Raw genomic sequence first — 20,594 nt, 5'->3', positions numbered from 1 at the left:
GGTACTGTTTGATGATCTGGACTGCTAGATGTTCATGCTTAAACTGAGAATGTCTAAGGTTCATTTCTGATCAGCAAACTCCCAGGTTAATTGCAGAGATTTAATATTAAATTAGAACCGGGACAACTCAGATCCATAGAACAGTAACCAGCCCTTTCATAGATACTGTGGGTGGCTCTGAAAAGAGCCATTTGGTTATTAGATTACATTCTGTCCGCTTTACTTGCTCTTGTACGCACTGGTGGTTTTCTTGGGCAGCAGTACAGACTGGATATTAGGCAGCACCCAGCCCTGAGCGATGGTCACCTTTCCCAGCATCTTGTTCAGCTCCTCATCTTTGAGGCCGGCCAGCTGCAGGTGTCTAGGGATGATGCGGGTGGTCTTGTTGTCGCAGGCCGCGTTGCCGGCCAGCTCCAGGATTTCAGTGGTCAGATACTCGAACATAGCAGCCATGAAGACCGGGGCTCCGGCACCCACATGCTCAGCATAGTTCACTTCCGCAGGAGCCTGTGAACACGGCCCACAGGGAACTGCAGTCCGGCCCGGGAGGAGCGAGACTTGGCCTTGGCCCGAGCTTTACCGCCGGTTTATCCTCCTCTTCCAGACATTTCCACAATCCACACGTTGAGAGAAAGAATGAGAAACTTCTCCCACATCTGTCTTTCTTATACTTTCTGGAGGAATGCAGGGAGAGAATTTCATTAATTCAAAAATCACGCCAAAAAATGTTAAAATAGCGGACTATGTTAATAAATTCACCATTAGTCAAAGATTACCTGTTGTCTTATTCTATATTTCCCTTCCAAGTTCCAGGTTGTTAGAATCAGGATTAAATTCGGGTATTATTTCCAACTATCCGTAATGGGCGGGAATCAATCCCCACTGATTCTGTAACGGGACACATTCCAGCTCAATCTTTGTGAAAGTTACGTTTCATAGATTACCGATCGATCCCCCGCAGAGGCGGGAGTGAGACCAGAACTGGGAGACCCTCTGTGAAAAGAGAAGAGAGACAGAGTGCCTCGGTTCTGGTCTCGGTAAGAACTCCCATTCTGGGTTGTTACACTGCGGGGAGTCTCGGGTTAATAAACGGACTGACCCACAACAGGAATTGGCAAATAAATTTGAAAGGGGCTTGCGAGAGAGAATGTGTGACTGAAAGCTCAGTCTCTGCCCCTAAACAAGCTCTTAATTTAGCGGGCGGTGTAAATGAACGGGTCTGAGAGCAAAGGGAAAGAGCGACCAGAGACCGTGTTTTTAGTTTGTGCGCGGGAAATTCCAGCGACGCTGAGTCGAATCGAACAGTGAAGCTGCTTATCGGAAAATTCTAAACTAAATCTACAGCTGGAACTGCAAAGGTTCTCACACACTTGTTCAGGAAATAATTAGTGAGTTGAGTCTAAATCGTGATGCGTTTGTGGAGCTCTTTCAGAGAGGTTGTGGATGGCTTTTCAGATCCGTTGTGTTTGGGGTTGTTCTCTCAGGACAGCGCGCAGTTTTACTTGGAGCTGGTGTACTTGGTCACCGCCTTTGTCCCTTCCGACACGGCGTGCTTGGCCAGCTCCCCGGGCAGCAACAGGCGCACGGTGGTCTGGCTCTCCCGGGAGCTGTTGGTGCGACGCTTGTTGCAATGGGCCAGGCGGGAAGCCTCACCCGCGATGCGCTCCAAAATATCGTTCACAAGCGAGTTCATGATGCCCATGGTCTTGGAGGAGATGCCGGTGTCGGGGTGAACCTGCTTCATCACTTTGTAGATGTAGTAACTCTCCTTCCTCGACTTTCTGCGCTTCTTGCCGCCCTTCGGTGGTGTTTTCTTGATTACTTTCTTGGCGCCTTTCTTAGCGGTAACTGTTTACTTTCCGTCAGCCATCATCTCGGTCAGTCCGGCGCAGATTTAAAGAAACTCTGTTCCGAGCCCGCATTATATGGGCAGCCCTACACTCCCGCCCACAGCCCTATGCTAATGAGGGGTGGCTGAAGGTCATGATTGTGATTGGTTCATCGACCGCCTTGTAAATATCCATTGTTCTGTATCACTCTGCTCTCTTTAAATATCCAATCAGATTTGTTGCTCACCACAATCACAACTTCTTGAATGAGTGCATCAGTTACAACCCCTCCTGATTTATACTCTGTTCTTTGTGTTTCTGTCATGTATGTACATGCTGTTTGCAGACACCAGATGGTGTCATTTTGGAGGCCACCATGTGCGTGCTGCTCTGCTATAAAAGGCCAGCCATTTTGTGAGTCAAGCACTTTTGGGACTAAATAAAGCCCAGCCAAGGTCTTACCTTGCTTAGTTAAACAGTACTCAGTTTGAACCTTTATTGCATACATAATATTTGGCGATGAGAATAAAAGAACCTTTGTTTGCAAAATGAGCATGATTGGATGTTTAGATCGATTCGTGGAGGGAGAAGATTGGGCAGACTTTGTGAGCCGTTTGAACCAGTACTTCATGGCCAACAAAATGAGGGGGGAAGACGATGCAGATCGGTGCCTGGCCATGTTCTTTGCTGTGTGCGGTTCAAAGATCTGCGGTCTGATAAAGAATCTACGCATGCCTAGTGATCCAACAGAGAAAACGTACAAGGAGTTGTGTACATTGGCACGGGAGCACCTCAAGCCAGATGATGGCTTCATCATCTCGAGCTAAAAGTTTTACACACATGTTCGATTGAAGGGCCAGAGCATGCGGAATTCGTTGCCAACCTGAGAGATCTAGCGGAACCGTACAAGTTCGGCATGGTTGGCAGACATGCTGCGGGACTTCTTGTTATCGCTATCAACCACGAGGTGATCCTGCATAAACTTCTGGCGGTGGAGTAGTTGGATTTAAAAAGGGCCAGCCAGATCGCTCAATCAAGTATGACGATGGACAGGAGTTTAAAGCAAATGTCGGTGAAGAACCGAACCTCAGCAAGTACTGCAAATGCGATTGATTCGGCGTTCGGCAGAGCAGCACATGGCAGGGTCTATCTGGCTGTGTTCGCAAAATCTGTGGCTGCCCAAAGTCTGCCAGCGGGAATGTATCCGACTTCTCCATGTTGGCATTGTGGGGGAAATCATCGGCACCAGCAGTGCTGATTTAAGCAATATAGTTGCAAAGGATGTCTGAGAGTGGGGCATCTCCAGCACAAGTGCCGCAGATGAGTAAGCGAGCTGCGACACATCACATGGAGGATGAGAGTCAAACTAGCTCGGATCCGGATACGCAATCCGAGACGCCAGAGATGAAGTGTATGGACTGTACTCTTGCATAACCAAGAGCAAACCAATTTTGATTAATGTGAAGTTTAACGAGTATCAATGGCACTCTGGGGAGGTACCATCGGATTGGAAAGCAGCTAATGTAACGCCTCTGTTTAAAAAAGGGGGCAGACAAAATGCTGGTATCTATAGGCCGGTTAGATTAATATCTGTAGTGGGGAAAATGCTTGAAGCTATCATTAAGGAAGAAATAGCGGGGCATCTAGATAAGAATAGTGCAATCAAGCAGACGCAGCATGGATTCATGAAGGGGAAATCATGTTTAACTAATTTACTGGAATTCTTTGAGGATATAACGAGCATAGTGGATAGAGGTGTACCGATGGATGTGGTGTATTTAGGTTTCCAAAAGGCATTCGATAAGGTGCCACACAAAAGGTTACTGCAGAAGATAAATTTACGCGGAGTCAGAGGAAATGTATTAGCATGGATCGAGAATTGGCTGGCTAACAGAAAGCAGAGAGTCGGGATAAATGGGTCCTTTTCAGGTTGGAAATCGGTGGTTAGTGGTGTGCCACAGGCATCGGTGCTGGGAACATAACTGTTTAAAATATACATAGATGATCTGGAAGAGGGGACAGAGTGTAGTGTAACAAAATTTGCAGATGACACAAAGATTAGTGGGAAAGCGGGTTGTGTAGAGGACACAGAGAGGCTGCAAAGAGATTTAGATAGGTTAAGCGAATGGGTTAAGGTTTGGCAGATAGAATACAATGTCGGAAAATGTGAGGTCATCCACCTTGGAAAAAAAAACAGTAAAAGGGAATATTATTTGAATGGAGAGGAATTACGAAATGCTGCGGTGCAGAGGGACCTGGGGGTCCTTGTGCATGAATCGCAAAAAGTTAGTTTGCAGGTGCAGCAGGTAATCAGGAAGGCGAATGGAATTTTGGCCTACATTGCGAGAGGGATGGAGTACAACAGCAGGGAGGTCCTGCTGCAACTGTACAGGGTACTGGTGAGGCCGCACCTGGAGTATTGCATGCAGTTTTGGTCACCTTATTTAAGGAAGGATATACTAGCTTTAGAGGGGGTACAGAGACGATTCACTAGGCTGATTCCGGAGATGAGGGGGTTACCTTATGATGATAGGTTGAGTGGACTGCGTCTTTACTCTTTGGAGTTCAGAAGGATGAGGGGTGATCTTATCGAAACATTTAAAATAATGAAAGGGATAGATAAGATAGAGGCAGAGAGGTTGTTTCCACTGGTAGGGGAGACTAGAACTAGGGGGCACAGCCTCAAAATAAGGGGGAGCCAAATTAAAACCGAGTAGAGAAGGAATTTCTTCTCCCAGAGGGTTGTGAATCTGTGGACTTCTCTGCCCAGGGAAGAAGTTGAGGCTAGCTCATTGAATGTATTCAAATCACAGATAGATAGATTTTTAACCAATAAGGGAATTAAGGGTTATGGGGAGTGGGCGGGTAAGTGGAGCTGAGTCCATGGCCAGATCAGCCATGATCTAGTTGAGTATGGAGCAGGCTCGAGGGGCTTGATGGCCTCCTCCTGTTCCGAATTCTTATGTTCTTATGTATGTTGGCCTTCATAGCGAGAGGATTTGAGTATCGGAGTAGGGAGGTCTTATTCAGTTGTACAGCCCTTAGTGAGGCCACACCTTGAATATTATGTTCAGTTTTGGTCTCCTAATGTGAGGAAGAACATTCTTGCTATTGAGGGAGTGCAGCGAAATTTCACCAGACTGATTCTCGGTATGGCAGGACTGACATATGAAGAACGACTGTATTGACTAGGCTTATATTCAGTGGAATTTAGAAGAATAAGAGGGAATCTCATAGAAACATACAAAATTCTGACGGGATTGGACAGGTTAGATGCAGGGAGAATGTTCCCAATGTTGGGGAAGTACAGAACCAGGGGTCACAGTCTAAGGGTATGGGGGAAGCCATTTAGGACAGAGATGAGGAGAAACTTCTTCACTCAGAGAATTGTGAACCTGTGGAATGCTCTACTACAGAAAGTTGTTGAGGCCACTTTGTTAGATATATGCAAAAGAGAGTTAGATGTGTCCCTTATGGCTAAAGGGATCAAGGTCTATTGAGACAAAGCAGGAATGGGGTACTAAAGTTACAAAAATGATCAGCCATGGGCCACTGCAGACCCGCTTGTCTTGCATACTGCTGAGTTACAGGACAAGACCCCACACACTCACAGGAGTCTCGCCAGCTGAATCCATGATGAAAATAGGTGTTTAGACCAAATTATCTCTTGTACATCCGGATTTAAGTAAGCATGTTGAATACAGAAGACACAGTCAACAAGGGTACCATGATCACGTAACTGTGTCATGCAAGATTTATGTTAAAGATCCTGTATATATGTTGAATTATGGTCAGGGTCCCAAATGGATCGCTAGTACAGTCATGGCCAAGGAGGGTAATATAGTATTTGTTATTAAGCTCAAGAATGGGCAAACTTGCAGGAAACTCATGGATCAAACAAAGCTGAGGCACACAGACGAGCCAGAGCAGTCGGACAAAGAAACCATTGATGACCAACGAACCTACCAGCAGACTTCGGTGGACTCGAGGATCATCAGTGAGCCTGGATTTTTGATCACAGACTTGTTCAATAAAAATGGACTTGCAATCCCTGCCATGGCCACTGCCACCTCCAACAAGTCTACCATCCAGTCACAACAGACTCTGCATGCTCACCCATGGCCGGAATTGACACAACAGACTCCGCATGCTCACCCATGGCCGGAATTAAACTGAGACAGTCAACCCGGGAGCGTAAAGCATCGGACCATCTCAACCTCTGAAAGACAGTGATAAGATCTCAGAGGAGGGTATTGTCATGTATGTACATGCTGTTTGTAGCCACCAGATGGTGTCATTGTTTGAGGCCACTGAGCAGTACGCACATGGTGCTGCTCTGGTATAAATGGACAGCCATTTGTGAGTCAGGTAATTTTGGGACTAAATAAAGCACAGCTAAGGTCGTACCTTGTTTAGTTAAACAGTACTCAGTTTGAACCTTTATTGCATATATAACAGTTTCTATTCTGCTCTAAGACAAAAATCTTACAAGGAAGGTTCATTCATTTTTTCGTATATATTCAGTAATCTGAACAGCAAACTCGCTGTTCTGTTTGTCGATCTAGATTTCTACATATTCAACAGACATTGACCAGTTTATAACTGAGAATGACTGAAAGTCACCTGGTCAGGGAACTCCCAGCTTATTAACCATAGGAATTTAATATTAAGTAGAGAAATGGAGACTTGGATTTATATTGCGCCTTTCAGGACTATCGGACTTCTGAAGGTGCTTCGGAGCAAATGAAGTACTTTTTGAAATGTAGGCACTGTAGTAATGTAGGAAAGACAGCAGCCATTTCGTGCACAGCAAGCTCCCACAAAAAGCAATGTGATAAGCTGTTGTGTTATGTTGATCGAGGTATAAGTATTGGCCAGGACACCGGGGATAACTGACCTGCTCTTCTTCAAAATAGAGGCCATGGGATTTGTTACGTCCACCTGAAAGAGCCGAAAGGGCCTTGGTTTAACGTCTCTTCCTATAGATGGAACCTCCAACAATGGAGCATTCCCTTATGACTGCACTGGTGTGAGAGCCTAAATTTTGTGGTTAAGTCCCTGGAGTGGGACTTGAACCCACAACCTTCTGACTCAGAAGCCAGAGTGCTAACTACTGAAGCACAGCTGATAAGATTGTGATCAATCGTTCAGTTTCTTCAGTCAGTAAGCAGCCCTTTCACAGATAATAGAAACATAGGAATATAAAAATTTACAGCACAGAAGGAAGCCATTTCGGCCCATTGTGTCCGCGCCGGCCGACAAAAAGCTGCAAGGCCCTTGGTCAGCAGCCCTAAAGGTTACATATAAACCTATGAACAATGACCGAAAGGGAAAGAGCATCCAACCCAACCTGTCTGCCTCACACAACTGCAATACACCTTAAACTGAAGCATTCTACACTCAACCCCAACTGGAGCCATATGATCGTCTGGGAGAGGCAAAAAAACAGGTAAAAACCGAGGCCGATTTAGGAAGAAAAAGTCAGGGAAAATTCCTCTCCGACCAATCCAGGTGATCGAAACGAGTCCAGGAGATCACCCTGGCCGTATTCAATTCCCTGCAGTATTTAGCATTATATCTGCACCGTTCAACAAAAGGTCATCCAGTCTAATCCCAATTACCAGCTCTAGGTCCGTAACCCTGCAGGTTACTGCACTTTAAGTGCCCATGCAACCATCTCTTAAAAGTGGTGAGAGTTTCTGCATCCACCACTCTTCCAGGCAGCGAATTCCAGATCCCCACAACTCTCTGCGTAAAGAAGCCCCCCCCGCCCCATTCAAATCCCCTCTAAACCTTCCAACAACTCACCTTAAAACAATGCCCCCTCGTAATAGACCCCTCCACCAATGGAAATAGACCCTTACTATCCACTATGTCCAGGCCCCTCAATATTTTGTACATCTCAATGAGGTCTCCTCTCAACCTCCTCTGTTCCAATGAGAACAGACCCAGCCTATCCAATCTGTCCTCTTAACTAAGATTCTCCATTCCAGGCAGCAGACTAGTAAATTTCCTCTGCACCCTCTCTGGTACAATCACTTCCTTCCTATAATACGGTGACCAGAACTGCACGCAGTACTCCAGCTGTGGCCTAACCAAAGTATTACACAATTTAAGCATAACCACCCTGCTATTTTATTCTATGCCTCGGCCAATAAAGGCAAGCTTTCCGTATGCCTTCTTAACCACCTTATCCACCTGGCCTGCTACTTTCAGTGAAGCTGTGTACCAATGGTGGAGCTTTGGAGGCGTGGCCTATTCAGTTGGAGCCTGGTACAGTGAGAGAAGGAGCTTGCTGTTGTTGCTCCTGCCTGGGAGGCCTGGAGTGAGCCCTATGAAACAGCCCAGGAAGAGGAGGAAGGGGCTTTCTACATTCCATTCCATCCAGAGGGAGAGGAGGAGAGTGGAAAATTCAACAACCTTTAATACTGCTGCAGAGAGTTGGAGAGAGGGGGAAAAAAGAACAACTATCCAGTGTGAAAGGAGGGAGAAACTTCATCAACCAAAGCTGGGTGTGTTTTGGTGCATTCCCCTAAAGACTTTGTTGTATCGGTGGGGGGGAGGAAAGAAGACTTGCTAGAGGGCCGGAACATTGCGGGGGGGGTGTGTGTGTGGAAGTGTGTGTGGGGGTCTTGCTTACAGCTAGGCCCCACACACCACTGAAGCACCCCTCCCCCATTGCCCAGCCTGGGATAGCTGGAGCTACCTGGCTGAAGAACTATTAATCACCTATTTAACATCGTTGGGAGTATGTGCCTGGGTGGCTCCAGCTGTCCCAGGTGAAGACATCTTCTCGCCCCACCCGAAAACCATCCACAAAGACTGTGTTTGTTTTTTCCATCATCTGGGGAGTGCACCCCAAGAAAAACACCCACCCATCGCTGTGAGGGGAGACCTGCCATCACAGCTTCCCTCTTTCCCACCCCCACACTCTTTCTCTCTCTCTCTGTCTCTCCCCTCTCTCTCTGAGAGCCCCTTTCCTCCTAATTGAAAAAACAATTAAGACAACTGAGCAGAGGGATCAAGGCCCCTCCCCAATTGTCAACTCGGGGAGAGGTGTGCCTCTTTTAGATCTCCCTCTGTTCAAACACCAACGAGGCCATTTAAGACCATTAAGGCCTGTGACTTTGGGGTGGGTGTAGCCCTTAAAGGAACCCCGTGATGGCGACCCCATCCACGCCGGAGGCAGGGCCAGCAAAGACATATGCGCAGGCGGCGTCCACCTCCACGGCGCCTCCTGCGCCTCCTGCTGCCCTGCCACCGTTCAGACTTATAAATAAAAAACACGGGGTCAAGTGCTACACTCACCCCACAATGAGCTTCGAGGAGTGCGTGCGGGCGATGGCTGGGGTAGTCGGCCCCTCGGCCATTGTCGCAGCCTCCAAGATGTCTCGGAAGGCTGTATTCTCCCTGGGGTCGGAGTGGGCGGTGTCCCTGGCCCTTGAAAAGGGGCTCACGGTGGGCGGGACGTTCCTGTCGGTGGACTCCCTCGAGGCCACCGCGTAGAGGGTCATCCTTTCTAACGTCCTGTCCTTTGTTCCCGCTGGGCTCCTCCTCCCTCACCTACACCAACTTTGGGGAGGTAAGGTCAGGGATGAACCCCATACTGCTCGGCCTCGGAGAGCAGCGTGCGCCACATGTTCTCCTTCCGCTGCCAGCTCTTTGCCCGGCTGACGCGGGAGGAGACGACGGAGGGATCATTTAATGTGATGCATGAGGGGACTGCCGACCGCGTAATCTGGACGTCGGACGGCGTGCGGTGTCATGCCTGTAGGGAGGTGGGGCATGTTCGTAAGAACTGCCCCGCCTCCAAGGCCGCCAAACTACTGAGGGGGGCCAAGGCTGGCGCCGCCGCCACCCCTCCCCCTAGTAGCGTCCGCATGCCGGGAGCTGTGGGTGCGCAGGCATCATCGGGGGCCTTTGTTTCCATGGCCTCCGGCGGGGGGGAGGGAGAGCGTCCGATCGGAAGGAAGGCGCGGAGGAAGGCGAAACATCTCGAGGCGGGTCCCCGCAGTGCGCCAGACAATTTGATCCCCGCGCTCAGCCCAACCCTGTCACTGGCGAGCGCGGGGTGTCCTGAGCCCGTGCCCGAGCCCTTGACCAATATCACAGAGCGGCTCGTGCGCTGGCAAGATAAGAAAAAGGGGAGAGTGGAGCGGGAGGCTTCGGCAGACATGGAGGTCTCCCTGTCAGCGCGCCCCCCCAGGAACAAAAGGAGGCGCCGCTCCAATGAGGCGGAGGGGGAACAACATCCCTCCGCGGAGGAGTCAGTGCCCACCGCGTATCCCGCGTCCCCCACCAGCGCCCCCAAACTGCGCTGTAGGCGAGAGGAGTCTGTCCCCGGGGAGGGTGAGGCAGTCGAGGCTGCCCAGCCTCTGCCTCCCGGGGATGTCGTGGAGGATCTGCCTGTCGTGGGGGTCGTGGGGTCAGCGCGGGAATGCGTAGCCGCCGGGTCGAGTGTCCCGGGGACTGAGGCGGGCGGGGCCAAAAAGGCCGACCCTGAGCCCGCCCAGCCATTAACCAACTTCCCCCGGGAGTCGCTCGGCCCGGAAGAAACAAAATATGTTAACAATTTTAATGATTCTGTACACGCTGGGCCGGGTGGTGGCGGCGGGGAGGGGGAAGAACAACAACCCTCGTCCCCTACTATGGAGCTGGGGTACTTAGAGGATCTGGAACATTTATTTGACCAGGTCTCTCCGCGTTCCCCGGCTACTGGGGCGGAGGAGGAACCCCTTCCGCTATCGCTTCCTGACCCAGCACCGCTTTTAAAAGAGCCCAGTGGGGACTCCTCTGCCGACGATCCTGGGGGTGGGATCGGGGCAGAGCCAGGGTCGGATGGCGCGGACGGGCCATTTGCCATACCTCGTGCGGCCGACGGGCCGGCTGCTGGCGGCGACCTCCCGGAGGGGGACGGGAACTCGGTGGGGGACTCGGGAGAAGATCTCGAGTCCATCGCCAGTGAGGCAGTTGATCTCCTCGTGCCCGCCGCTGAGCCCCCCTCATTCCTGCAAAGGAACTCCAGGACTTTTTGGTCCAGAGCCAGGGTCACTGCAACCGAGCCCATCTGGCCCTGGAAAGATGGTCCGAGCCGGGGCTGCTCGTCGCGTCCGTCCGCGCCACCGCTAAAAACATGGCCGCGGGCGGGCCCTTTTCAAAGGCGCAAGGCCTTGAGCTGCGCTGGCTCAAAAGGTTCCTCGCTGGGCTGCTGAAGGAGTGGAGGTCAACAAACGACTCCACTCCCCCCACCCCACAATAGGTTAGGTAGAGGTTGCACTATGCTTTTGTCATGAAGATAACCACAGCCAGCCTCAACATCAACGGCGGCAGAGAAGCACACCATAGATTTAACAATTTTTCGCTCCTGCGGGAGGGGAAATATGCGATGTGCTTCCTGCAAGAAAACCACACCATTCCGGGAGACGAAGCTACGTGGATCCTGGAATGGCAAGGAGAGGTCCACATGAGCCACCTCACTACCACTTCTTGTGGGGTGGCCATCTTGTTGGCCCCGCATTTTCAGCTGGAGATCTTGGGGGTCGAGGAGCCCGTGCCAGGCCGCTTGCTGCACGTCACGGTACGCCTGGGGGACGTGCCGCTCCATCTCGTGAACGTGTACACCCCTCAGCCCAGCCCGCAGCAAACGCGCTTTTTCGAAGAAGTATCCGCTCTTCTTGGATCCGTCGACGTCGGCGACTGCATTGTCCTCGGGGGGGATTGTAACTGCTCCCTCGAGGCGAGGGACCGCTCCTGTGCCCCGCAGAGCATGACGGTGATGGAGAAGTTGAGGGACCTGGTCGGGTACTTCGACTTGGTGGACGTCTGGCGAAATCTCCATCCCCACTCCAGCGCCTTTACTTGGATGAGGCCTGGAGTAGGATTGTCCAGAGTCGACCGCCTTTACCTGTCTCGGGCGTACGTTTCCTGCGTCGCGGCGGCCTCCATGCGACCGGTGCCGTGTTCAGACCACCACCTGGTGTGGGCGGAGCTCACTCCGGTCCGCGTGAGGACGGGGTCCGCATACTGGCATTTTAACAACCAGCTGCTGGAGGATGTGCGGTTGCAGGACTCGTTCCATCGTTTCTGGGTCGACTGGAGAAGGAAGCAGGGGGGCTTCTCCTCCTTGAGGCTATGGTGGGACGTGGGCAAGGCTCACGACCGCGTCTTCTGTCGAGTACGCGAGGGGGTCGACCAAGAGGCGGGCGGCCAGGGTCACGCGCCTAGAAAAAGAGGTGCTCGACCTGGAGTCCCGTCTCGGACAAGTCGTCGAGGATCCGGCCCTGCGGATGGTGTTCGAAGCAAAGAAGGCCGCGCTGAAGGACCTGCAGATCGTCGGGTCCCGAGGCACGTTCGTGAGGTCGCGGATCCGGTTCCTGTGGGATCTGGACCGCGGCTCCCCCTTCTCTATTCGCTGGAAAAAAGCTCTTGACGCTGCTGGCTGACGACGGCTCTCTCGTCTCGGATCCGGAGGGCGTCAACAACAGGGCCCGTGAATATTATGGGGCTCTGTTCTCTCCGGAGCCGTCCAGCGAGGAAGCGCATTGAGTTTTGTGGGAGGACCTGCTGAAGGTCGGCCCGGAGGGCGCCGAAAATCTGGAAGCTCTGCTAAGCCTGGCGGAGCTGACTGGCGCCCTCGACCGGCTCTCGAGGGAAAAAGCCCCTGGACGGGCTGACCGTGGAGTTCCACAGGGCGTTCTGGGACGTCCTGGGGGATGACTAAGCGTGGGTCCTGGGGGAAAGTCTGGCGACCGGGGAGATGCCCCTCTCTTGGCGCAGGGCAATCATCGTCCTGCTGCCTAAGAAGGGTGATCTCCGCCTCCTTAAGAATTGGCCCCCGGTCTCCCTCCTCAGCAAGGACTACAAAATCTTCGCCAGGGCGATGTCTGCTCGCCTTGGCGCCGTGCTGGACCACATGATCCACCCCGACCAGTCCTACACGGTCTCGGGCCGGACAATCCACGATAACATCCATCTGGTCCGGGACCTCATCCATCATACCAAGGAGGCTGCTCTGTCGGTCGCCTTCCTATCTCTCGACCAAGAGAAGGCGTTCAACAGGGTGGATCACGACTATCTGTTCGGAGCTCTGCGTGCTTTCGGGTTCGGGACGCATTTCGTCGCCCGGATCCGACTTTTGTATGCCATCGCGGAGTGTCTGATTAAGGTTAATGGGTCCTTGATGGCGCCCCTTCGCTTTGGGAGAGGGGTGCGCCAGGGATGCCCCATGTCCGGCCAGTTATATGCCATCTGCGTGGAGCCTTTCCTGCACCTCCTGCGGACGAGGTTGATGGGACTGGCTCTGCAAGGGCCGGGCGTGGAGGTCGTCCTCTCAGATTATACCGATGACGTGCTCCTCACGGTAGAGGATCCCGCTGACCTGCGGAGGATGCGTGAGCACCTGGAGATTTACTCAGCCACATCCTCCGCCAGGATCAACTGGGAGAAATGTTCCGGACTCTTGGTGGGTCAATGTCGGGTGGACTCCCTGCCGGAGGAGCTCAGGTCTTTTGCCTGGAGCATGACCCATCTCCTCTATCTGGGAGTCTACCTTAGCCCCGATGAGGAAGCCTGGCCAGTGAACTGGCAAGAGCTGGAGGCCAAGGTCGCTGCTCGCCTAGGGCGCTGGACAGGACTGCTCCGAGTGCTGTCCTACAAGGGTCGAGCGCTAGTCATAAACCAGCTGGTGGCCGCCATGTTGTGGTACCGGCTGGTCACTTTGACCCCTCCACCTGCGTTTGTCACCAAGATACAGAAGAAGCTGGTGGACTTCTTCTGCAACAACAGGAAGCACTGGGTCTCTGCCACGGTCTTGAGTCTCCCGCTTGGGGAGGGCGGTCAGTCATTGTTGTGCGTCAGCACCCAGCTCGTGACTTTCCATCTTCAGACCCTGCAGAGATACCTTTACGTCGAGCCCCCTCCCAGGTGGCATGCTCTGGTGACGTATTTCTTCCGCCAGCAGCACGGCCTCAATTACAACACGCAACTCCTGTTTGTGGGTGTGGGGGGCGTCAAGACCGCCCTCCGGGAGCTGCCTGACTTTTACAAGGAACTCATCAGGTTCTGGAACAAAGTCTCCACCAAGCGCAGCTCTCCACCGGCTGGAGTGGCGGCTGTTCTGCAGGAGCCGCTGCTCGGGAATCCGTACCTCCACGACCGAGGTTTCAGGTGGCGGTCGGACGAAATGGCTGTGGCTGGTGAGGTGACCAGGGTCGGGGACCTGCTCGATGGCGGAGGAGCGGGCTGGATGGCGCCAGACACGCTGGCGCGGTGCCGCGCGGCCGATGCCATCGAGTTGCTAAAAACAGCTCTGGGCCCCGACTCTGTTAGGTGCATCGAGGAGGCTCAAGCACGTGGGGATATCCCGTCCGAACTGACCCCCGTCCAGACGGAATTCCTCATTGGCGCCAAACCCCGGAACCTCCCTCGGGATCCGGCGCCTCACAACTTGAGCCGCCTCGAGGAAATCCCCTCCGTGCCTTTCAGTTCCGCGCGGAGGGGTTTCCTGTACGGGCTGCTCCTGCACACTCTCAACTTTGCCATCCTCGCCTGCCATCCGGACACGCCATGGCGTACCATCTTGCCGTCCGGAGGAGGCGGGGGTCCCCGATGGAGGGCACTCTACGCGGGAGTCCTCCCAGTATTTATGGGGGACTTGGCCTTGAGGGTGGTGCACGGAGCAGTGCCGTGCAATAGATTTTTAAGCCGGTTCACGGGCTCCCAGGCCGCCTGCAATTTCTGCGGTCTGGAAAAGTCCGTGTTCCATGTTTTTATGGAATGCACGAGGTTGCAGCCCCTGTTTTATTATTTAAAGGGGCTGCTCCTGAAATTCTGGCTGCACTTCAGTCCCACACTCCTGATCTTTGGGCACCCTGTGCGGAGGGGAGCGGGTAGGTCCGAGGGCCTCCTCGTAGGACTGCTCCTGGGCACGGCCAAGGGTGCCATCAGCCGGTCTAGGCAGCGGGCGGTCGAGGGGTTCGTTCAAGCTGACTGCCTGCCTCTCTTCTGCGCGTACATCCGCACCAGGGTGTCCTTGGAGATGGAGCACGCGGTGTCCACCAGTACGCTCGCGGCCTTCCGCAAGAGGTGGGCACCTGAGGGACTGGAGTGCATCGTCACGCCCGGCAACCAAATTTTAATTTGATTTTATGTTTTAAAGTTTAATTTGTTTTAATTGCCGGTGTTTTTTTAGTGCCCCCTCCCCTTTTATAGGGGGCACTTAGGAAAATAATATTATTTTAGTGCCAAATAAAAAACAAACAAAAAAAAACGAAAAATGGGCATTGTAAATGTTTGGTGCGTCCCCCAGATCGGGGGGGCCACGGTTTAATGTTTTTGTTTACTCCAAAAGAGTTTCATGCACAAGGACCCCCAGGTCCCTCTGAATCGCAGCATGTTGTAATTTCTCCCTATACAAATAATATTCCCTTTTGCTGTTTTTTTCCCCAACGTGTATGACCTCACACTTTCCGACATTGTGTTCCATCTGCCAAATCTTAGCCAAATGGCTGACTCCTGCTCCTATTTCTTATGTTCTTGTGTTCTCGGCTTCGATCTGATAGAGCAGCCCCTTGTGCGGCACCTTACTGCACAAGATAAAAGTTCATGGGGTTGGGGGTAATATAATAGCATGGATAGAGGATTGGCGAACTAATATAAAACAGAAAGTCAGGATAAATTTGTCATTTTCCGGTTGGTGCCTCAGGGATCGTTGCTGGGTCGTTAACTATTTACAATCTATATTACTGACTTGGATGAAAGGACCAAATTTAAAGTAGCCAAGTTTGCTGATGATTCAAAGATGTGTGGGAAAGCAAATTGTGAGGACACAAAAAAATCAGCAAAGGGTTTTAACAGGCTAAATGAGTGGGCAAAAATGTGGCAGATTTAGTATAATGTGGGAAAATGTGATGTTATCCACTTTGACAGAATTAATAGAAAAGCAAATGTTAATTTAAATGGATAAAAATTGCAAAGTGCTGCAGTACAGAGACACCTGGGGGTCCTTGTGCATAAAACAAAAAAAGTTAATATGCAGGTACAGCAAGTGATCAGGAAGGCAAATGGAATTTTGGCCTTTATTGCAAAGGTGTTAAATTATAAAAGCATTGAAGTAAGCTACAACTGTACAGGGTATTGGTGACGTCAAACCTGGAGTATTTCATGCAGTTTTGGTCTCCGTATTTAAGGAAAGATATACTTACATTGGAGGCTGTTCAGAGGTTGATTCCAAAGATGAGGGGCTTGTCTTATGAGGATAGGTTGAGAAGGTTGGGCCCATACATATTGCAGTTCAGAAGAATGAGAGGTGATCTTATCGAAACATATAAATTACGAGGGGGATCGACAAGCTGGATGCAGAGAAGATATTTCCACTCATAGGGTAAAGTAAAACTAGGGGGCATAGTCTCAGAAGAAGGGGCCGCCCATTTAAAACTGAGATGAAGAGAAATTTCTTCACTCAGAGGGTTATAAATCTATTGAATTCTCTGCACCAGAGAGACGTGGAGGGTCGGTCATTGAATGTAATTAAGACAGAGGTAGGCAGATTTTTGAGCGATAAGGGAATAAAGGGGAGCCTGCAGGGAAATGGAGCTGAGTCCATTATCAGATCAGCCATGATGTTATTGAATGGCGGATCAAGCTCCTGGGGCCAAATGGCCTTCACCTCGTTCTTATGTTCTTATCAGATAATAACCCTGGGACTGTTCAGGGTATTCCAACCCTGAGACTGTACATGCGATTGTAACCCTGGGAGTGAACAGCTTTGGGTCTTTCCTGTTACAAGTGTCTGGGATGTAAACCGTAAGCTTCGCACTGAGCAGCGCCTTTAAGAGAGATGGTAAGAAATCCGAGGTGTTGAGAGTGAGAATAAAAAACTAAGTTAATTCATTACACACGAGGACCAGTTGGAAACAATACACAGACGCAACTCACGTTGCTCCTGCACCAAGATGGCCGCGTATGAGCTTTGCTACTCATTGAATCAAGATGGCCGAGCGCTAAAAATGCCTTCCTATACAAAGATGGGCGCCATCATCCTGGGCCTGTGGCCGGTCGAAAGCCCCGAGGCTGCAGTCGCTGATATCCAGGTTATTATTCTGGGCTTCCGGCGGGCATCAGTTGTTTATGAACCGTCCCCGGCTACCCACTGGTCCATTAATCCCCTCCGCCCCGCTGAAAATAGGATCTTTTGCGCAGCAGGTGATCACCGTGTCCGATCCGCCATTACACGCACCGCGCATGCTCTAAACTTGGACAGATTCCGTATCTTTGCACTGGGCCCCTGTCGTGTCAAATGCTGGGTAAATGCACCACAATCGAAAGGCCATATCAGTGAATTGATGAGGATTTACTGTGATAGAAAGGCTGCATTCGAGGGAGTAGCATGCAACGGCCCGGCCCGGAAATCGCTGCAGTCCTGGCCTGCAAGACTATCAGCAGGCCGGGGTCATCAGAGGGATCAGCATGCAGCGGCATACCACTGGAGGAGGGCGAGGGCTATAGAAACATAGAAACATAGAAAATAGGTGCACGAGTAGGCCATTCGGCCCTTCGAGCCTGCACCACCATTCAATAAGATCATGGCTGATCATTCCTTCAGTACCCCTTTCCTGCTTTTACTCTATACCCCTTGATCCCCTTAACCGTAAGGGCAATATCTAACTCCCTCTTGAATATATCCAATGAACTGGCATCAACAACTCTCTGCGGCAGGGAATTGCACAGGTCAAGTACTCACTGAGTGAAGAAGTTTCTCCTCATCTCGGTCCAAAATGGCCTACCCCTTATCCTAAGACTATGTCCCCTGGTTCTGGACTTCCCCAACATCGAGAATATTCTTCCCGCTTCAAACCTGTCCAGTCCCATCAGGATCTCATATGTTTCTATGAGATCCCCTCTCATCCTTCTAAACTCCAATGCATAAAGGCCCAATTGATCCACTCTCCTCATATGACAGCCCAGCCATCCCTGGAATCAGTCTGGTGAATCTTCGCTGCACTCCCTCAATAGCAAGAACGTCCTTCCTCAGACTAGGAGACCAAAACTGAACACAATATTTTAGGTGAGGCCTCACTAAGGCCCTGTACAACTGCAGTAAGATCACCCTGCTCCTATATTCAAATCCCCAAGCTATGAAGGCCAACATACCATTTGCCTTCTTTACCGCCTGCTGCACCTGCGTGCCCACTTTCAGTGACTGATGAACCATGACACCCAGGTCTCGTTGCACCTCCCCTTTTTCTAGTCTGCCGCCATTCAGATAATATTCTGCCTGCCCCCAAAATGGATAACCTCACATTTATCCACATTATACTGCATCTGCCATGTATTTGCCCACTCACCTAATCTGTTCAAGTCATACTGCAGCCTCTTAGCGTCCTCCTCGCAGCTCACACCGCCACCCAGTTTAGTGTCATCCTCAAACTTGGAGATATTACACTATATTCCTTCATCCAAATCGTTACTGTATATTGTATAGAGCTGAGATCCCAGCACTGAGCCCTGCGCACCCCACTAGTAACTGCCTGCCATTCTGAAAAGGATCCGTTTATCCCGACTCTCTGCTTCCTGTCTGCCAACCAGTTCTCTATCCATGTCAGTACATTACCCTCAATACCATGCGCTTTGATTTTGTACACCAATCTCTTGTGCGGGACCTTGTGAAAAGCCTTTTGAAATTGCAAATACACCACATCCACTGGTTCTCCCTTGTCCACTTTACTAGTTACAATATTCAAAAATTCCAGGAGATTCGTCAAGCATGATTTCCCTTTCATAAATCCATGCTGACTCGTTCCAATCCTGTCACAGCTTTCCAAATGGCCTTCATTTTGAGAGGATTTGAGTATAGCAGCAGAGAGGCCTTACTGCAGTTGTAGAGGGCCTTGGTGAGACCACACCTTGTGTCTTGTGTGCAGTTTTGTTCTCCTAATCTGAGGAAAGCCGTGCTTGCTCTTGGGGGAGTGCAGCGAAGGTTCACCAGACTAATTACCGTGAAGGCAGGACTGACATATGAAGAAAGATTGGATCGGCTAGGCTTATACTCACTGGAATTTGAAAGAATGAGAGGGGATCTCATAGAAACATATACAATTATGATGGACCTGGACAGGTTAGATGCAGGAAGAATGATCCCGATGTTGGGGAAGTCCAGAACCAGAGGTCACAGTCTAAGGATAAGGGGGAAGCCATATAGGACCGAGATGAGGAGAAACCTTTTCACCCAGAGTGTGGCGAACATGTGGAATTCTCCACAACAGAAAGTTGTTGAGTCCAGTTCGTTGGATATATTCAAGAGGGAGTTAGATGTGGCGCTTATGGCTCAGGGCAGCAGGTCGTATAGCGAGAAGGCGGGAGGTGGGTACTGAAGTTACATGATTATCCATGATCATATTGAATGGTGGTGCAGGCTCGAAGGACCGAATGGCCTTCTCCTGCATCTATTATCTATTTTTTTATGTTTCTATGTAACTTTTCTCTGTGGAATTAACTAGCAACCATTAAGAATGATGTGTTATTTTTACACACACACACACACATACACACACATACACACACACACACACACATACAAATACACACGCACACGCATACACATGCACACAAATACACACGCATACACACACACATACACACACACACATACACACACACATACACACACACACATACTCACACACACACTCATACACACACACACACTCACACACACTCTCACACACACACACACACACACACACATATACACTCACATACACACACACGCAGACACATACACATACACACACACATACACTCACACTCACACACACACATATATATATATATATATATGCAAAGAAATTGTGTGCACGGTTTTCAGTTTTCTACTTAACCCCATGCATCATTTCTTCTGAGGTCGTTAGGACCCTGCTTGAGCCCATCCGGCGGTGCTTCTGTGTCAGGATATAAAGATCCTCCACCCACTGCCTGCGGGAATGGCGCAGGTATTTAAAGGACAGGGATTCCCCTTTTCTCTGCCTATTTATACTTAAAGGAACATTCCAGTTTATCTTGGAGTGTCGGAGGATTTCACGAACCGATCTCCCATTAACAGTCGCTCCCTTCTGTATTGTGTAGTGATTGTAAAGCTGTCTATTTCAGTCACTTGCGCCTTTCTAAAATGTCTCATTGATTTTGTCATCCATTTGACTTGCTTGTGTAATTTGGAAAGATTTCAGAATTGTGCAGTGTGACGAAGGTTTTGTTTAAAGGTGAGTAAAATTTGTTTCAAAATATTCTTTCTAACCCTCCCTCAACCCCCAAATTTTAGAACACTCTGCAATTCTGACTGAGAAGGTCTCAAGTTCGATCCTTGATGTGGGCTGTTAGTTGCTCTCAGCCAAGGCAGCAGTTCAGGAGCTATAATTGTCCTCAGTACCACTGCGTTAAATATGAGTGAACATTAGCCACTGCACCTGCTCTTGATACCGATCCAGTGACATCAACTGGGAAGTGTGTGGATGTCATTTGAGGGCAGGATTGGACTTGGCTCTGATGCCTACCGCAGTGGAAATCCTGCTGACACTCGCTGAGTCGACTGATGGTGTGGCAGCAGAGGTTAATAAATGTCTGCAGAATTGCGTCCAGCCAGATTCGGTACTTTCTGGAGAAAATAACTCGCCGACGATGAAATGAATGTTGCTTTTAGACAGTAAGGATGGAGGGAGAATGTCTAGAGTAAGGAATTTACAGCTTAGAAGGGACAGCGGGGGAAAGAATGTT

General features: G+C 50.5%; 1 protein-coding gene and 1 pseudogene across 1 annotated transcript; both read right to left on the bottom strand.

The window, feature by feature from the left end:
- Window positions 1-219: 219 nt before the first annotated feature.
- LOC139229897 (histone H2A-like) lies at window positions 220-608 on the bottom strand (annotated as a pseudogene).
- Window positions 609-1,498: 890 nt separating this feature from the next.
- LOC139230250 (histone H2B 1.2-like) lies at window positions 1,499-2,337 on the bottom strand. The gene is made up of 2 exons (XM_070862080.1): window positions 2,292-2,337; window positions 1,499-1,848 (listed from the first exon to the last, which is right to left on the bottom strand). Exons 1-2 carry the CDS (start codon window positions 2,335-2,337, stop codon window positions 1,499-1,501), a joined length of 396 nt encoding a protein of 131 aa, XP_070718181.1.
- Window positions 2,338-20,594: the final 18,257 nt, after the last annotated feature.

The sequence above is a fragment of the Pristiophorus japonicus genome, chromosome 19, assembly GCF_044704955.1.
Source record: "Pristiophorus japonicus isolate sPriJap1 chromosome 19, sPriJap1.hap1, whole genome shotgun sequence".
Classification (NCBI taxonomy): domain Eukaryota; kingdom Metazoa; phylum Chordata; class Chondrichthyes; family Pristiophoridae; genus Pristiophorus; species Pristiophorus japonicus.
Note: the sequence above shows the minus strand (reverse complement) of the source record. Positions and strands in the feature narration are given on the sequence as shown.

What these genes read in the sequence shown, in the direction of transcription:
- LOC139230250 (XM_070862080.1), bottom strand. Translation starts at nt 2,337, where the DNA reads ATGTATGCAATAAAGGTTCAAACTGAGTACTGTTTAACTAAGCAAG. An exon ending in GTACTGTTTAACTAAGCAAG is followed by an intron (nt 1,849 to 2,291) that starts GTAAGACCTTGG and finishes GAAAGTAAACAG; the next exon opens with TTACCGCTAAGAAAGGCGCC.